The sequence below is a fragment of the Elephantulus edwardii genome, unplaced genomic scaffold (assembly GCF_000299155.1).
Source record: "Elephantulus edwardii isolate Elephantulus edwardi_28Jun2011 unplaced genomic scaffold, EleEdw1.0 scaffold00002, whole genome shotgun sequence".
Lineage (NCBI taxonomy): Eukaryota > Metazoa > Chordata > Mammalia > Macroscelidea > Macroscelididae > Elephantulus > Elephantulus edwardii.
The window spans coordinates 24,739,539-24,755,742 of record NW_006399752.1 but is presented as its reverse complement, the minus strand read 5'-3'; the positions used below and the strand labels follow the sequence as shown (position 1 = coordinate 24,755,742).

Below are 16,204 nucleotides of genomic sequence, written 5' to 3'. Positions count from 1 at the left end.
GCTCTAACTCACATGTCCAGCCTCCTCTACAGACACTTCAGCTCTGTGACCCCTTCTGAAAGCTCAAGCTCATTCTTCTGAGGCTCCTTGAATTGGTAGTGCCCTTGCATGTCTCTCAACCTCCCCACAGGCCACCCTTCCCTTGGTCTCCCTTTGCCTGGAGAAACTCAACTCACCTTGCAGGTCTGGTTTATCTGTCTTCTCTGTACAGCCCCCTCTACAAAACTGGAGGTGGTTATCACAACCACTGCAGGGGAGCAGTGGCTCATAGCATGCAACGAAGTACAATGAATCTGATTTAGCTCTCACTGCACACATTCTGCTACCATGCTCCCAGTGAAATGGGTAACGTGATAAGCTACTAAGAGAAAGGACAGAGAGCTGAGTGCACCCGGAGTGCCTCAGAGGAAATAGTGATTAAAAACCCCTGTGATCTCCAACATAGCCAGGTGGCTATGCATCAGAATCTGATTTTCACCATCCTCACAGGTTTTTGAGTGGAAAGACGCTACCAGTGTCTGTTGTCTGCAGATGCCTGAACTCAGTATCCCTGGCTTCACTATCAGAATTAAGCCTTGGGGCCCTCAGGAGGGCAAAGTCAAATAATCCAGTTCCCTTAGGATGATTCTGTCTAATAATAAACAACAAAATAGCATGATTTCTTCCTGACTTCGATGCATATTTTATCTGCTTCACTAGAAATTCTATGAGTACAGGAATGAGATTTACACTTACTTGCTCACTGTTCTATCTCAAGCCCCTAAAGCAACCCCGAACCCATGGCAGGTTCTAATCAATGCTGTCACAGGTCTGAATGCCTTACACTTGCAGGTGGAGCACAGCACCTGGCAAAGGGGCCACTCATGCAGCTAGCCTTCCATTCTTATGCTAAAACCAAACCTGACAAAAAGACTAAAAGACTCCCCCCCACACACACATACACACACATATACACACACACACCCTCCCTCCCTGCTTCAGGGAGGCCCCCACCCCCACCCCTTTGTCTCAGCTTCTGTGTGTGACCCCAAGAAACAAAAAGCAGCTTTGCATTACAGGAAGGGAAGGTTTCACAGAAATGCAAAACAACATTAACCTTTTCCCCCCAATTGCATTTAACACACCAGGTGGCTATAAACCTGGGGGGCTCAGGAAGAAATTAGTTCAGAATGCAGACAAAAAAAAGGTGCCTTTGCATCTTCAAAATCCAGAGACCCACACATTTTCCCCCTGGAGAAGCAATTCAAAACCCCCCATGCTCTGCCTCCCGCCCCCTCCGCCTCCTCCAGGGCAGCCCTTTCTTCTGCGCTGGTTGGCGACTCCCGGAGAGTCTGCCCACTTGTGCATGCTGGGAGCAGAAGGCACTGCAGCATCAATAAAACTGACTGAGACTCCCATCTCTAAACGCCTGGTGTGAGCACTTCAGAGACGGGGGATTTGTCAATTTGCCTCCGTGCCAACCTGGCTCTCCTAGGAGTCTCTCGGCCATACCAACTGAAAAGCGATCCTCTTTATGGGCACGTCTTTGTGTTCTCTGAAGATGACCAGAAACGATCACACACAAAATGAACAAAGGGATTACAAACACATCTGCCCTCACTGGCTCCTCTGACTGCAAAGATACTATTACAAGCCCAGGATTTGCAAGAGACCGAAATTCCTCATTAATCTTCACTATCGTTTCCATCGGTCTGTTTTTCTCCCCCTAAAGCTCTGTTCTTAGGCAGGGAATGAGGGGGAGCTATGTTCTTTCTTCACTCAGCAATAACTGAAAAATATGTCCTTAACATTTCAAAAAGCAGACCGTCCCTGTGTTATAACCACCAAAGCGTGGAGGTGAAATGGCATGGGTGTCCTGTACATCATCATCTGTCTAAATTAATGAAGTTAAGCCTGGCTAACCTAACCTGTGGTTTCTTTGCAGAGCATGAATCTGATCACCCAGGAAAATGTGAAACACAGGACTCTCCGGTTTTGTTACATTATACCTGCTTTTGTATATCACCATTTTGGCTGTTCAGAAACAGGCAGTGAATGGCCTATAAAATTGTGTTTTCCATATGGGCCTCTGCTCTATCTCTGGCCATCTGGAGTGGGGCCTGCAGAGAGAACAGGTCTTTGCATCTTTCTGCCAGGTTCACTCCATGGGTCAGTGCTATAGTGTAATCAAAAAGCAGTGGGGGCTTTGTCCCTTCTCTTTCCCAGACATGTCTGCAAACTCTACTTGGGCAAAGGTTCTGCCAGTGACATTGCCACACTGGGAGTCACAGACACACACTTCTACTGAGAGAGGGGAGATTCCATCAACTGGGGGTGGGGCACTGAAGTACCCATACCAGCCTACTAATTACATTAAACCTGGCACACAATTCATTGTGGCTGCTTGTCTACCATGATGGCATACAGCTCTGTTTTTCTCTGGCTCAGTTATCTGCTCACTTTCTTCACACCCCTGCTCTATGGAAAACTTAAGATGGGCCAGCTAAGTGAGAGTTCACTAAACAGAGGCAGAAGAGCATCCAATCAGAGGCCTGCTTCTGCAGGTCCCTCACTTACCTGGGTATGGCACTCTTCCTTTGGTGACCAGCTCTGTGAGTAAGATTCCAAAAGACCACACGTCAGACTTGATTGTGAACCTCCCATAGAGAGCCGCTTCAGGGGCTGTCCACTTAATGGGGAACTTTGCACCTGCAGGATGGACATCTGGTTATTCATCAGATCAGGAACACCACACCTCTGGGGACCCAGCACTGGGCATGGCTGGGGAGGCGCTGGGAAAACGATGTCAATCACTTTCATGGGAGCAAGTTTAGCAAGGCCAGAAAGGGGTGAAAGGAGGAATGGATTTGGGTTAGAAGAAGGGGATTCTAACCCTTGCTTGCAAACTGACGCCAGCTGGTTTAATTTTCATTTTCCCATCAAAGGACTAGACTTCAAAATTACATAAGGTCCTATCTTTAAGAACTTGCTCTATGATGATACCAAATGTTGGAATTTGATTGTACTGTGGACCTTACTTCTGATTTAGGAAATAGATTTATACTACATTTTTATAGGAATAATGTCTATATCATGCGTTCTTATAAAACACAAAATTCCTTCACACATTAGCTTCATGTGTATGGGTGCACTATTTACGCAGGTATGCTACTTGTGAAATATATTGTCATTTTGCTGTCGAGTCAGAACCAACCCATAGCTGACCCTCCAGTGGGTTTTCAGGGTTGGAGACTGCTCGTCCTTTTCCAGTGCAGCAGCTGGTGGATTCAAACCATGTGACTTTGGGATTGCAGCACAGCTTCTTCCCCCTAGGCCACCAGAGTTCCCTATGTGAAATATGGTATGCCTATTTCCCTTTTTGCTTTGAAACAACATTGTATTTTAATAAACTACACAGGATTAAATCAATAGGCTACCCTTACAAGTCCCTTCGTGTAAAAAAAGTTTGGTCTTCAGCGCATGAAAATGAAAACCAAAGTACTATGACTCTCCTAGGATGGAGACCATTTAACCCGTGTGTTCTGCCAAAATAGGGTGACATTTCTCCAAAGCCTTCAATACCCACAGGAGAGAAGGGACTTCTCTTCTTGTATATTCTTTCTTTCCCCTCCCTGTTGCCCCAGCAGTGGCCATCTCTACTTCTAGAATAGTTTATTCTACTGCACTGTTAAGATAATTGCCTTACCTCCCTACTTTTCTCCTTCTAGACAGTGAAGGTACTCGTTAATATTTGCTGTTTTTGATGACTGTTTTAGGGTTTCTCAAGACTAAGAAGTGCATTCTGGAAAAGTAGTATGTAGAATCCTTTCTTTCGAATGCTGTTAAAAGAATTCCCTCCAACTATTCTTGTAGAAGAGTGCAGTTGGCTTTACTCTCACCCACTAGGCTCAACAATTATAAAGCAGTTCCAGATATTTCATTAACAAAGAAAAAGAAAAGCACATGGAATATTTATTACTAATATAAGCACAGTTACATGTTTAGAATATGTTAATGCTACTTAGGAGCTTAGAAAAGATACACACAAAAGTACGCAAAAATTGGAAATTTTCCCTGAAAGATCATTATGTTCAAAAGGGGCAAACAAAAAAATTTTAAATTAGCAAAGTTTAATAACCAAAGCTATGATAAATCTCAGTAATAAGATTTTTATTTGAAATATAGTACATGATAACATCTTTAGCAAATCTACCAGAGCATTTTCTTGGAATAGAGTTTTCCTCTTTATCTCTTATATGCCAGTGTGAAATGAAATAATAAAATAATCCTACTATTTTGTAAAGTGGCCTCTCACATTAACAAAGGAGCAGAAAAGTTACTCTATACTTTTTTTCATCCTTTCATGCACTGATTTGTTTTAATTAGCCCCCTTCCCCCCCCCCAAAAGCATAATAATTTACATCCTTCTTTAAGTGCTGGATGATTTCACATACGGGCCTGGTATTTGCTGAACATTTTGTTTTTAAAGTTTCTTTCAAAGCATTCTTCTCACACTTCCTGAGCACTGTGTTCCTGCGGTGCAGCGCTGTGCTCTGAGCCCATGGGATTAGTGTGGTAGATTTTCTCCAGTGTTGAGAGCAGGCTTTACCCTGAACTGAAATTTAGCTCAAGTTCCCTTAGATCAGGGCGTGTCCAGCGTACACCTAACCTCATTCCTACTGAAATTACCTCTGAAGTTAAATGGCGTGGAAATGCATGTCGCTCTCCGAAGCAACTCTCTGCTGGGAGAAAAAAAAATCTAGAAATAAAATGACAAGCAAAAGGAGCTTGTCTTCACTTCCTTGAGTCATTCAACACTGATGAAAACAAATTAGTTCAAATTTGGATAATTTTGGATTTTCCAAAGGATAAATGATTATGTTAGGTTTTTCAAAAAAAAGAAACAAAACCCAAACGAGTGGTGCAGCTAGTTCCATCAATCTGCTAGATTATTTTACAATCTACAACAAGGGTTATATGAAAACCTTAAAAAGAAAAGGTAAAAAAGAAAAAAAGGAAAGGTTAAGACAAAGCCTGTCTACTGTAAGGGAGCTTGTGTTTTGGCTTGTATGGAGGAACTTATTTAAATACATTTACTTTGGTTTACTTTTCTTTCTAAAACAAACAACATATTTACACTTAATGCATTTGGAAGAAAAAAAATGCTATTTGTCCAATTTAACTTTTTTTTTCTGTCTCAAAATTGAAGCTACTGTTGACAAAAGGAGCTTCTCTGAACTTATTCTTTCAAGACAGAAAAAAGGTTAAATTAAAGCAGGTTTTGTCTGAAAAGAATGAATCTATGCTCACTTTTCTACTCATCTCATTACTTCTCTTTTCTCTCATTTTATTCTCTGACCTACTGAAGGCATCAAGCTATTGCCCCTAAAAAGCAGCTCCAAATTGGGGGGAGGGGGGAGTTAACTGGTGGTTTTTGATGGGGCTCTTGGTGTAAAGTCTCATGTGTTAGCATAACCCGATGGAGGGTCTCTCTGAACTGGGCTGGAAGGCAACGCATTTGGTTTTCGTTTTCTTGGCAAATGGCTGTGCACATTGTATGCAGCAAAACCACAGTCTGTGAGACTGGTGGCCTCAGAGATGCCCAGTGCCTACCCCACGGGTGGCCTGACCTGGGATGGGTGGGGACGACACATTGGGTCTGCCCTTAAGATTCCCTTTTGGATGAAATCAGGAAAGTTCAGATATTTGGGAGGAAGGGTCTCTGGTTCTTTCCCTCAAAAACAAAATTCTGCCAGTAAGCTTTTTCTTAGGCCTAAAAGCCAGAAGGGGAATGAATCATCCCTCCTCTCTGAAATCCCAGTTCTGAGGCACAGGACCACTTGAGTTAGCAGCATGTCCCAACAAATAACAGAGGAAAGAAGAGAACTGGCCAGAAGATACACAGGTCCTAAGGCTGGAAGAGTGTGGACCTAAGTAACATGTAGTCACTGAATCAAGTGACATTTCTGGCTAACTAGTGATTATAAAAACTCCTGTCCTGCCCTATCACAGTTGTTGTGATATACCATTGAGTCAGACTAACCCATAGCTGACTCTGCAGCAGAGTTTTCAAAGGCATTTAATCACTGGGCAGGAAATTGTCCATCTTTCTCCCATAGAGCAGCTGGTAGATTCAAACTACGTGCTTCAAGTTTGCAGCACAACTTGTTACCACTAGGCCACCAGACCTCCCTCAAAGTACTGATACCATTTCTAGCCTCAGTTTGCCTACACTGTAGGTGCTTATTAAACAGCGTGTTGCTACACGTGGCCTCCAGGGTGGTCTACTGGCACATTCTCTGGGTTCAAACCAACTGTGGGATCAAAACCACCGCCTATTCAGATTTTTTTCAGATACCATGGTGGGCATAAAAAGTCAGAACCCAAATTGCCATCTAAGTAGCATGGGTTTGTAGGAGAAAGGAAACAAATGTTAGAAGGTCTACCTTATAATTAGTTAGTATTGCTACGGAATTAGCTGATTCATTCTTCTTTAACATTTTCTTCTATGAGAGCTGGATTCAGATGCCAACACAATCTCTACTTTACCCCATTTATAGTGAAGGAAACATAACACGCAACAAGAGTGATTGTGATGTGTGCCACTGACATCATGAACAGTTCAGAGAACTCATCACACCTGAAAATATTTAATGCTTTGTTGTTGTGTACTGTTGAGTCAGAACCAACTTATAGCTGATCCTTGAGTTTTCAAAGGCAGTAAATCACATGGGAGGAGAAAATCACATCTTTCTTGTATAGAGCAGCTGGTAGAGTTGACTGTGTCTCTTTGAACTGGCAGCACAATAAATTCTTAACCACTAAGCCATCAAAGATGTGTCCCATCTCCATATCTTTTCAATCTGTATGCAGCAAATATCATTTGAGGGGTTGGACTTTATGAGGAGGAATGTGGCATTTGAATTGGAGGGAGACTCATCAACAACCCGAGTTATGCAGATGATTACTTGCTGAAACTGAGGAGGTCCTGAAGCATTTGCTGCAGAGGGTCAAGGTCTGTAGTTTGCAACACAGATTGAAGCTCAACATCAAGAAAATGAAGATTCTCACCACTGGGCCAAGTGACAGCATCATAATAGATGGAGAAGAGATTGAGATTGTTAACAATTTCAGCTTGCTTGGGTCCACAATCAATACTTTTGGTACCAGCAGCCCGGAAATTAACAGACAGGCTGCATTAAGAAAATTTGCTGTCAGGGACCTCTCCAGAGTGCTGAAGAGCAATTATGTCAGTCTAGAGACTAAGGTGCACTTGGTCTAGGCCATGGTCTTAGCAATTACTTGCTGTGCATCAGAGCTGGACAATGACTAAGGATGACAGAAGAAGAATCGCTGTCTTTGAATTGTGGTGCCGGAAAAAAATATTGAACATACCATGAACTGCCAAGAGAAATAACAGGTCTATCCTAGAAAGGGTAAAACCAAGCTGCCCCTTGGAAGCAAGGATGTTGAAGCTCTATCTCACATACTTTGGGCATGTAGCCAGGAGGGAGCAGTCTTTGGAGAAGGATATCATGCTGAGAAGGGTGGAGGGACAGTGCAGGAGAGGAAGATCCTGGATTAGATGGATTGACACAGTAACTGGGTAATGAGGGTAGGTATGTCAGAGATAGTTAGATTGGATGAGGATAGAGCAGAGTTCAGAGCTATTATGTGTAGGGACGTTATGAGTCATAGTTGACAGTACATAACAACACTAAGCCACTAGTGGGAAAAATATCATCACTATATTTCTTATGAAATTACTCTAACACTTTAGGAATCTTTTAAGCCAATGTACCAAAATCCAAATAAAAAGCCCAAAAAACTTAGTTGTGAGGAAGCTGATTCCAACACATGGTAACTGTATGGCTTGTCAGTGTAGATTGTACTCCAAAGGGTTTTCAATGGCTGGTTTTTCAGAAGTAGACTGCAAGTCTTTCTTTCAAGGTGCCTCCTGGTGGACTTGAACCTCCAACCTTTTAGTTAGCACCTAAATGTATTAACTGTACTATTCAAGGACTTCAAAGCCTTAAGTACATATGCATGTAGGTACCTCTTCTACATCAAATAAAGTCTCTTCTACATCAAATATTTCTCAGGTTTGTTGGCAGGTGCTGCTTGGTTGACAGATTGAAATCAAGCCCAATCCTGCACCATCCTCCCAATCTCTATTGTGGTTAACCCCAATGTGCCAAATCAGCTCATGGGAATTCTACCAGACTATCAGAGTATACTTATCCTTAAAACTCTGACTTGGTGTTGTCAATGGGGTTCATATCCTGGAACCACTGTATAGGTTAAGATAATCTTTTTATTTTAGTCTTTTAACTTCCTTGAAAAGTAGAGAACACCAGTTAGGCTTGTTGGTGTTGTATGCTATCAAACTGGAACTGACTCACAGATGACCATCCAGTGGGTTTTCAGAAGTAATAAATTGCAAAGGATGAGACTGCTCATGCTTCAAACAGCATGTAAAACCAGTTAGCCTTGTCATATGCTGTCGAGTCACCTGTGACTTATAGTGACTCTATGCACAATAGCTCTGAACCCTATCCTATCCTGAGCCAATCTCACTGTCTCTGATACATCTGCCCCTAATTCCTCAGTTACTAGTCAATCCATCTCATCCAGGGTCATCTTCTCCTGCATTGTCCCTTGACTCTTCCAAGCAATAAGTCCTTCTTGAAGAACTAGTCCCTCCTGGGAGCATGCTCAAAGGGTGTGAGATGGAGCTTCAAAATCCTTGTCTCCAGAGAGCAACTCTCTCCAGGACAGATCTTTTTGTTCTCCTGGCAGTCCATCTATACTCAAAGGCATCAATTCTTCTTCTGTCATCCTTAGTCATTGTCCAGCTCTCTGATGCACAGCAAGTAATATGGCCTGGAGCAGGCGTGCCTTAGTCTCTAGATTGACATACTTGCACTTCAGCACTCTGGAGAGGTCCCTGACAGTAGATTTTCTTAATGCAGTTTTGTCTTTTGATTTCCTGACTGCTGGTGCCAAGAGTGTTGACTGTGGACCAACGCAAGCAGAAATTGTTAATAATCTCAAACTTTTCTCCATCTATCAGGGTGCTGCCAATTGGCCAAGTGGTAAGAATCTTTGTTTTCCTGATACTGAGCTTCAATCCATATTGAAGACTGCAGTCCTTACTTTTTTGCAGTAGATGCTTCAAATTTTCCTCAGTTTAAAACAAGCAAGGTTGTGCCATCTGCATAATACACGTTGTTGATGAGTCTTCCTTCAATTCTGCCACATTCTTCCTCATAAAGACCAGTTTCCTGCATGACCTTTCTGCAGACTGAAGAGGTATGGAGATAAGACCATACCTGTTTACATCTCAAACAGAATATAAACCCAGTTATCCTCAAGTGGAATTATTTTCTGTGATGAGTAAATATACAGTGTTTAAAATAGAAATTCCTTATATACATCTAAACTGTTTCTCTAATTTCTTTTAGAAGACATGTAAAATAAGTGATAGTAATGTTTTGTGTAACAACAATCATCTTTAGCTTCAATGATTAGATATCAATGATGCCCATATTTCCAGCACCAGATGAGACTTCTCTCCTGTGCTCCTAGCCTGTGCACTGAATTCCCTCCTCAGTAACTCTACTGATAGTTCTCGAAAGGCTACTCGAACACAATATCTGCAACTGATCTTCCCCAAAATTCTGCCACTCTCTCATTGTTTGGCACTTTGATAAAAGACAAGTTGATAATGACAGAATCTTGAAAATTATCCTAATTTGGATGTTTTGCCTAGTTTTTCATCTTTGCCACTATAAAAGGAATTCAATAAGACTTTATGAAATGAATCGTTTGCCCCTCCTACTTGATAATTTCCCATATCAAGTCTGTGATAATATCCTGCCAATTTTACAGCCTTGAATGTACCTAATCCTCCATCTCCATTGCCCCTATACTTACAGAATCAGTCACCTGCCTGGACTCCTGTAAACAGCCTGCCAACTGCACTTACATATATAATCTAGTCCCAATTTCTCCAGATGCTTGTTTTCTGGAACCCTGAGCCTTTCTTTTCTTTTTAGCTTTGACTGCTTTGCACATGCCAAGCTCCTACCTCCTAGGAACATAGGATAAACTATTTCCTTTGTCCAAAATCCCAATAACCCATACCCAGTCATTACTTCCTACTCTTCTTTTGTTCTTTGGCTAAATGTTACTTGCGTGAAAAACCTCTACTTGTGTACTAATATTGTGGTAGGTTCTGTAGTTCTATGCTGCAAGACTATCTTGTTGTTCTTTGAAGCCACTGTTACTAAAGTGCAGTGACGATATTAGCTCTATGAAGTGTTTCTCTTGATCAATAGTACTATCTTAGAAGGAAGGAATTTGTCTTTCATGATAACAATCATATTTTCAGCACTGAGCCTGGTAAACTGGTGATGAGTGAATGAATGAGTAACTGGACAGCTGATTAGCCTTTCCAGCCTGAATAACTATGATGTCTAATGCACCTTTTATCAACTCCCTGTTCTCTATGAGACATTGCCTTGTCCTTGACAATCACTGTCACTGTCTGTATACCCTTTTAAGATTCTAATAACTTCAAATCTAATGAAACAGCATCTGTTCACATAGTATAAAACTTAAAAACACTTATAAAAGCTGAGGTTTTAGTGTCAAGTGAAATATGTTTTGGAACTGATTAAAGCTGTCTAATGTACAGAGAAGGAGCTCTGTTGGTATACTCTGTATGTGTTGTGCTGCTAAACAAAAAGCCAGTCAGTAGTCTGAATTCACCTGGCACTTAATGGGAGAAAGATGGGCAGTCTCCTCCTGTAATGAATTGCAGTCTTGATAATCCATGGAGGGTCACCATGTATTGGAGTCACTGGGTTCTGTATGGTTTTCAGTAGAGTTACAAATTTTGTTCCATGAGGAACTGTAACTGCAGAGGGAGGGTTTCATAAACAGGACAAGGTGGCAAGAGGTATTGGGAGCGTTCATAGCAAGAGGAAAGTATTTTTTTCAATAGACTAGGCATTGATTCTTCTATCATCCTTAGTCATTGTCCAAGTTTCAGATGAGTAAGGATGACAGAAAAAGAATTGTTGGACCACAAATTGAGATATTTAGGAATAAACTTAATTAGCAGGTGTGGCACCCAGTTCCTAAACAACATGCTTCTGGAAACCCTATGAACTTGGATAAATGACAACAGTTATGGGCTTTAGGCCTTTTGTTCACAAGGTCGCTATAAGTTGTACTTGACTTGACAGCAATCAACAACAACAGAGACACAAAATACCTTTACAAAGAAAACTACAAAACACTTCTGCAAGAAACAATACAAAACGTAAATAAATGGGAAAAAATGTTCCTTGTTCATTGTTAGGAAGACTCAGTATAGTGAAAATGACAATCCTACCAAAAGCAAACTACATGTTTAATGCAATCCCAAAATAGGTATCAAATTCATTTTTCAAAGAGATAGAAAAGGCAACTGGCAAGTTAATTTGAAGAGAAAGAGACCTAAAATAAGCAAAGCGCTTCTGTAAAATAAGAAAGTGGGAGGCAGAACACTCCCTGATCACAAACCTACTTCACAGCTTTACTAACCAAAAGACATGGTTCTGTACAATGACAGACACACAGACCAATGGGACAGAATCGAGAACTCAGAAGCTAATCCATCTATCTACGGCTAACTGATATTCAACAATGAACCAAAACTTAACAAATGAGGAAATGACAACCTCTTCAACAAATGATGCTGGCAAAACTAGACTTCTACCTACAGAAAGCTGAAGCACCAACGATAGATAAAAAAAAAAATTCACCATGACCAAGTTGGTTTCACAACAGGTATTCAAGGATGGTTCAAAATAAGAAAAACAATTAATGTAATTCGTCACATTAACAAAGCAAAGAACAAGAACCATATGATCCTATCAATTGTCACAGAAAAGGCCTTTGGCAAAATCCAACACCACCCTTTCCTGATAAAATACTCAACAAAATAGGATTAGAAGGGAATTTCTTCAACATAGTAAAACAGTATATTCCACTGCTAGGAATATACCCCTGAGAAAATCAGAACTAAGACACAGAGATTTGTACATCAATGTTCCTAGAAGCATTATTCACTATCACAAGAACATGGAAACAGGCCAAATATGCAATTACAATCAAATGGATGGAGAAATTGTGGTACATTCACATAATGGGATACTATGCAGCACTCAGGAGCAATGATTTAGAAAAATACTACATAACTTGGGAGGGATTGGAGAGTATTATGCTGAGTGAACTAACTCAGTCTCATAAGAACAAATACTGCATAAGACTATTATTGTAGAAATAGAAAGATAACTTGTAAAATGTTCATCAGGATCCAAGGAGAGGGGTGAGAACAGAGGGGTGAGGATGGGCAGGGGGGAAATCACAGGGTTGCACAATTTGTTGGTTGGAGGGAGGGGTGGAAAAATGGGAAAGAACTGTGGTGGGCATAGTTCAATGACGATTAATTTTATAAAACATAATGAATGGAAATGATTGTATGAAACACAATGTGAATGAAGGATAGTGTGAAACACAATGTGTATAAACTTTGCCCAGGAGAGGGTGAAACCACGTTGTTTCTTAGGCAAGGATTTTGAAGCTCTGTCTGACATATTTTGGGCATGTTGTAAAGAGGGATCAGTCCTTGTAGAGGGACACCATGCTTGGAAAGTGGTGGGGACAGTGCAAGAGAGGAAGACCCTGGATGAGATGGACTGACTCAGTGACTAGGGTAATCGGGGTAGATGTGTCAGAGACAATGAAGTTGGCTCAAGATAGAGCAGGGTTCAGGGATGTTGTAAATAGGGTCACTATGAGTCACAAGCAACTTGACAGCACTTAACAACCACAAGCAAACTAATGTAAACATTAAAAAAAAAAACCAAAAGGAAAAAAGAAAAGAAATTGTGGTGTTGAAGAGTACTGCATATTTGATGGACTGCCAAAAGAGGAAGTCTGTCTTGGAGGAATTGTAACCAGAGTGCTCCGTAGTGGCAAGGGTGGTAAGGATGGTGAAACTTCATCGCACGTATTTGAGGCATGCTGTCAGGAGGACCAGTCTTTGTAAAATGACTGGAAGAGGAGAAGAAGAAAGGAAGATTTTCGACAAGATTGACTGACACAGTGACTGTAACAGTGGGCTCGAGCATGTCAAGGGACGGTGCGGATGGTGCGGGACAGGGCAAGGTGCAGAACTGTTGTTCACAGGGTCACTCAAAGTTGTAGCCAACACGGCAGCATCTAACAAAAACAAGAACAAGCTTAGCGCGAAAGGAAGTGAAACGATACCAATCACTACAACCTCATGTAGTGAAGTCCTGGTTCTTCTCATTTAAAGCAAGATTAAGAATGATCTGTGCTTCAAGGAAGATAAAGAAGTGGGTCATAGATTTATGTGACTATCAGGCTTACCGCATAACAACAACAGTGACAACTCCACCACTGCTGGGCTGGTTTCGTCTCTTCTCTTTTCCTATAAATATTTATTGTAATACCTTAGTGTTTCAGAGTCTTGCTTTGCTCTCGGCACTTTTACTTTCATTTGAGAGAAAGAGAAAATGAATTACTATAACATGTATGCTGATAGTGACAAGGAGTATGGAGAAAAACATAAAGGAGTATAAAGATTGATTTTGTGTAGCTTTTAGAGACTTTAGTTTCTATCCTAAGAGTAACAGGAAGCCTCTGGAGCTTGGGATCAGAAGAGGAATGACATCCCACCTCATTCTTTCTCCTTGTCCTTAAAGCAGGGAAGATAATACACCTCATTACCCGGAGAACAATCTGTGATGAGATGATGAGGCAATGTGAAAAAGCACGCTGACTTTTCAAAACTCTTCAATAGCATCATGACATTTCCAGGCTGATGACTGTCTATTAGGAATTAGCAAGAGGACAGATTATGCTTCTATTGTCACTTCTGTGATCTTGTTTATTTAACTAGTGGGTTTGGTCACATGGGGCTATTTTAGTGCTTTCCCCACATTTGAATAATAATAATTATCACAGGAACAAAAGAATAGAACTTAGCATAATTCAACACTTTGTAAAACTCAAACATTTCTATGAAAAAGAAAAGCTCTTTTCTGAGTTCTTTCTTCCTAAGCATTGCTTTGTCTCCACTATAGACTCTTCCTCATCCTCCCAGGCATTAACTACTAGTGTCTTAGAAGCCTCAATGTTTCAGTGTCTTCACTCTCTCTGTGTTTGAGACCCCTGGGGAACACACCCATTCTTAGATGACTAGCCCTCCCTGCCATCTCTATGTGAATGAGCCTGGCTGTATAGTCAGACTTGGTCTCTCAGTCAAAGTTATGCGACAAAATTTCCAGGATGTGTCAACCTTTAACTCATATGCGGCAACTTCCAGTCCAAGTTTCTTTCTTTTTTTTTAAAAAAATTAATTATTATTATTATTTTTTTTTTCAGTCCTAGTTTCTATTTTCCACTGGACCATCTTACTTTGAGATTCTCAGAGTAGGGGTAAAATGTCACTGAATTATTCACAAAATTAATCCTCACTTTAATATTCTAATATGGAAATCTCAGAGTTTTTTAAATGCAGTTTTTCAGAATTGCCTTTCCATTCCACCAAGGTAAACACTTGAAAGCCACCTAAAGTGTCCTGTCCTTAACCCCCAGACATGCCCTGTCACCACAGCTTCTTGCCCTCTCATTACAGCATGGCATTCAAGCTTGCCCTTTCCCATTTGTTTTCATTGCTCCTACCTGGTTTGGGTCCTCATTACTTCTGTTCAATCGTCTTGCCAGAAGTCTTGCCCTCTGCTCATGGTTCTTCTATCGAATCACTTTAACTTTCTAATGCCCCTCCTCCCTTAACCCTATAGTGGGTATATTATTGCATTAAGCTAAAATTCACCCCCTTTCTTGCCCCCCCCATTTTTCAGCTCTTACTCTTTTTAGCTCTTGCTTCCCCAAACATACAGTTAATCTACTCTATTTGTGTTTCAGGACCCTGCACCTGGCATGATCATGCTTGTTTGAAATGTCTTTTCTCCTCCCATCTGTTTAGCTAAAGTCTACTCAGCTTAAGTCCCACCTCCTTAATGAAATCATTTTTATTCACTCCAGCTTTCACAGATCTCTCAATGGCACCTACAACCATGCTATAAACAACAGTCTAATGTTTTATAACAGTAGCTGCAATAGCTAAACATTCTGTGTTCTTCAGAGTGTCTAAATACTTTACACATGAGGTGGATACCCGTAATAGTGCTGTTTCACAGATGAGAAAACAGAAAGAGATGACACAAAGGATAAGTGTACACGGTAGAACTAGAATTTGAATCCAGAGAGTCAGCTCCTAAGCCCAAATACTTAAATACTATTTGGTGCTGTCACATTGATGTCTCCAAATAGTTCAACATTTATTTTTGTACATTTATATATTTAAATGTGTTTTGTATTTTCCAGAGCAGTTCTAGATTTATAGAAAATATTTCCAATTTTTAAAAATGCCTTTGTATAGAATGATAGTCCTTCAAGGTTGGAGGCCATGTTTTTATATATCTATAGCTATCTCTCTATCTATCTATATCTATATCTATATTTCTCGCTATATAAATACACATGCACACATACGATATATATATATATATATATATATATATATATATATATACACATACATACATATACACACATACACATATACACCTTGCCAATTGGAAGCACCATATTAGATGAAGAAGAGACTGAGGTTGTTAGCAATTACATCTTGCTCGGATCCACAATCAATACTCTGAACACCAGCAGTCAGGAAATCAAAAGATAAATTACATTGAGAACATATGCTGTCATGGATCTCTCCAGAGTGCTGATGAGCAATGATGTCAGTCTAGATACAAAGGTGCACCTATCCAGGCCTTGGTTTTTTCAATTACTTGTTATGCTTCAGAGAGTTGGACAATGACTAAGGATGACAGAAGAATAGGTCTGTCTTGGAGAGGGTGAAACCAAGTCTCTCCTTGGAGGTTAGGATTTTGAAGCTCTAACTCACTTACTTTGGGCATATGGCTAGGAGAGATCTGTCCTTGGAGAAGGACATCATGCTCAGAAGGGTGGACGGACAATGAGAAGAGGGAGCCCTGGGTGAGATGGACTGATATAGTAACTAGGGCAATGGGAGTTGGTGTGTTGAAATTAGTGAGACTGACTCAGGACAGGGAAG

General features: G+C 40.8%; 1 protein-coding gene across 3 annotated transcripts in view; it reads right to left on the bottom strand.

The window, feature by feature from the left end:
* Positions 1 to 16,204, bottom strand: part of FYN (FYN oncogene related to SRC, FGR, YES) — a 79,268-nt gene that overhangs the window by 14,613 nt on the left and 48,451 nt on the right. For all 3 annotated transcript variants that reach the window (XM_006879032.1, XM_006879033.1, XM_006879031.1), the window contains one exon: positions 2,557 to 2,688. In XM_006879032.1, coding sequence (XP_006879094.1) covers positions 2,557 to 2,688 — 132 coding nt within the window. The remainder of the gene's footprint in view (positions 1 to 2,556; positions 2,689 to 16,204) is intronic.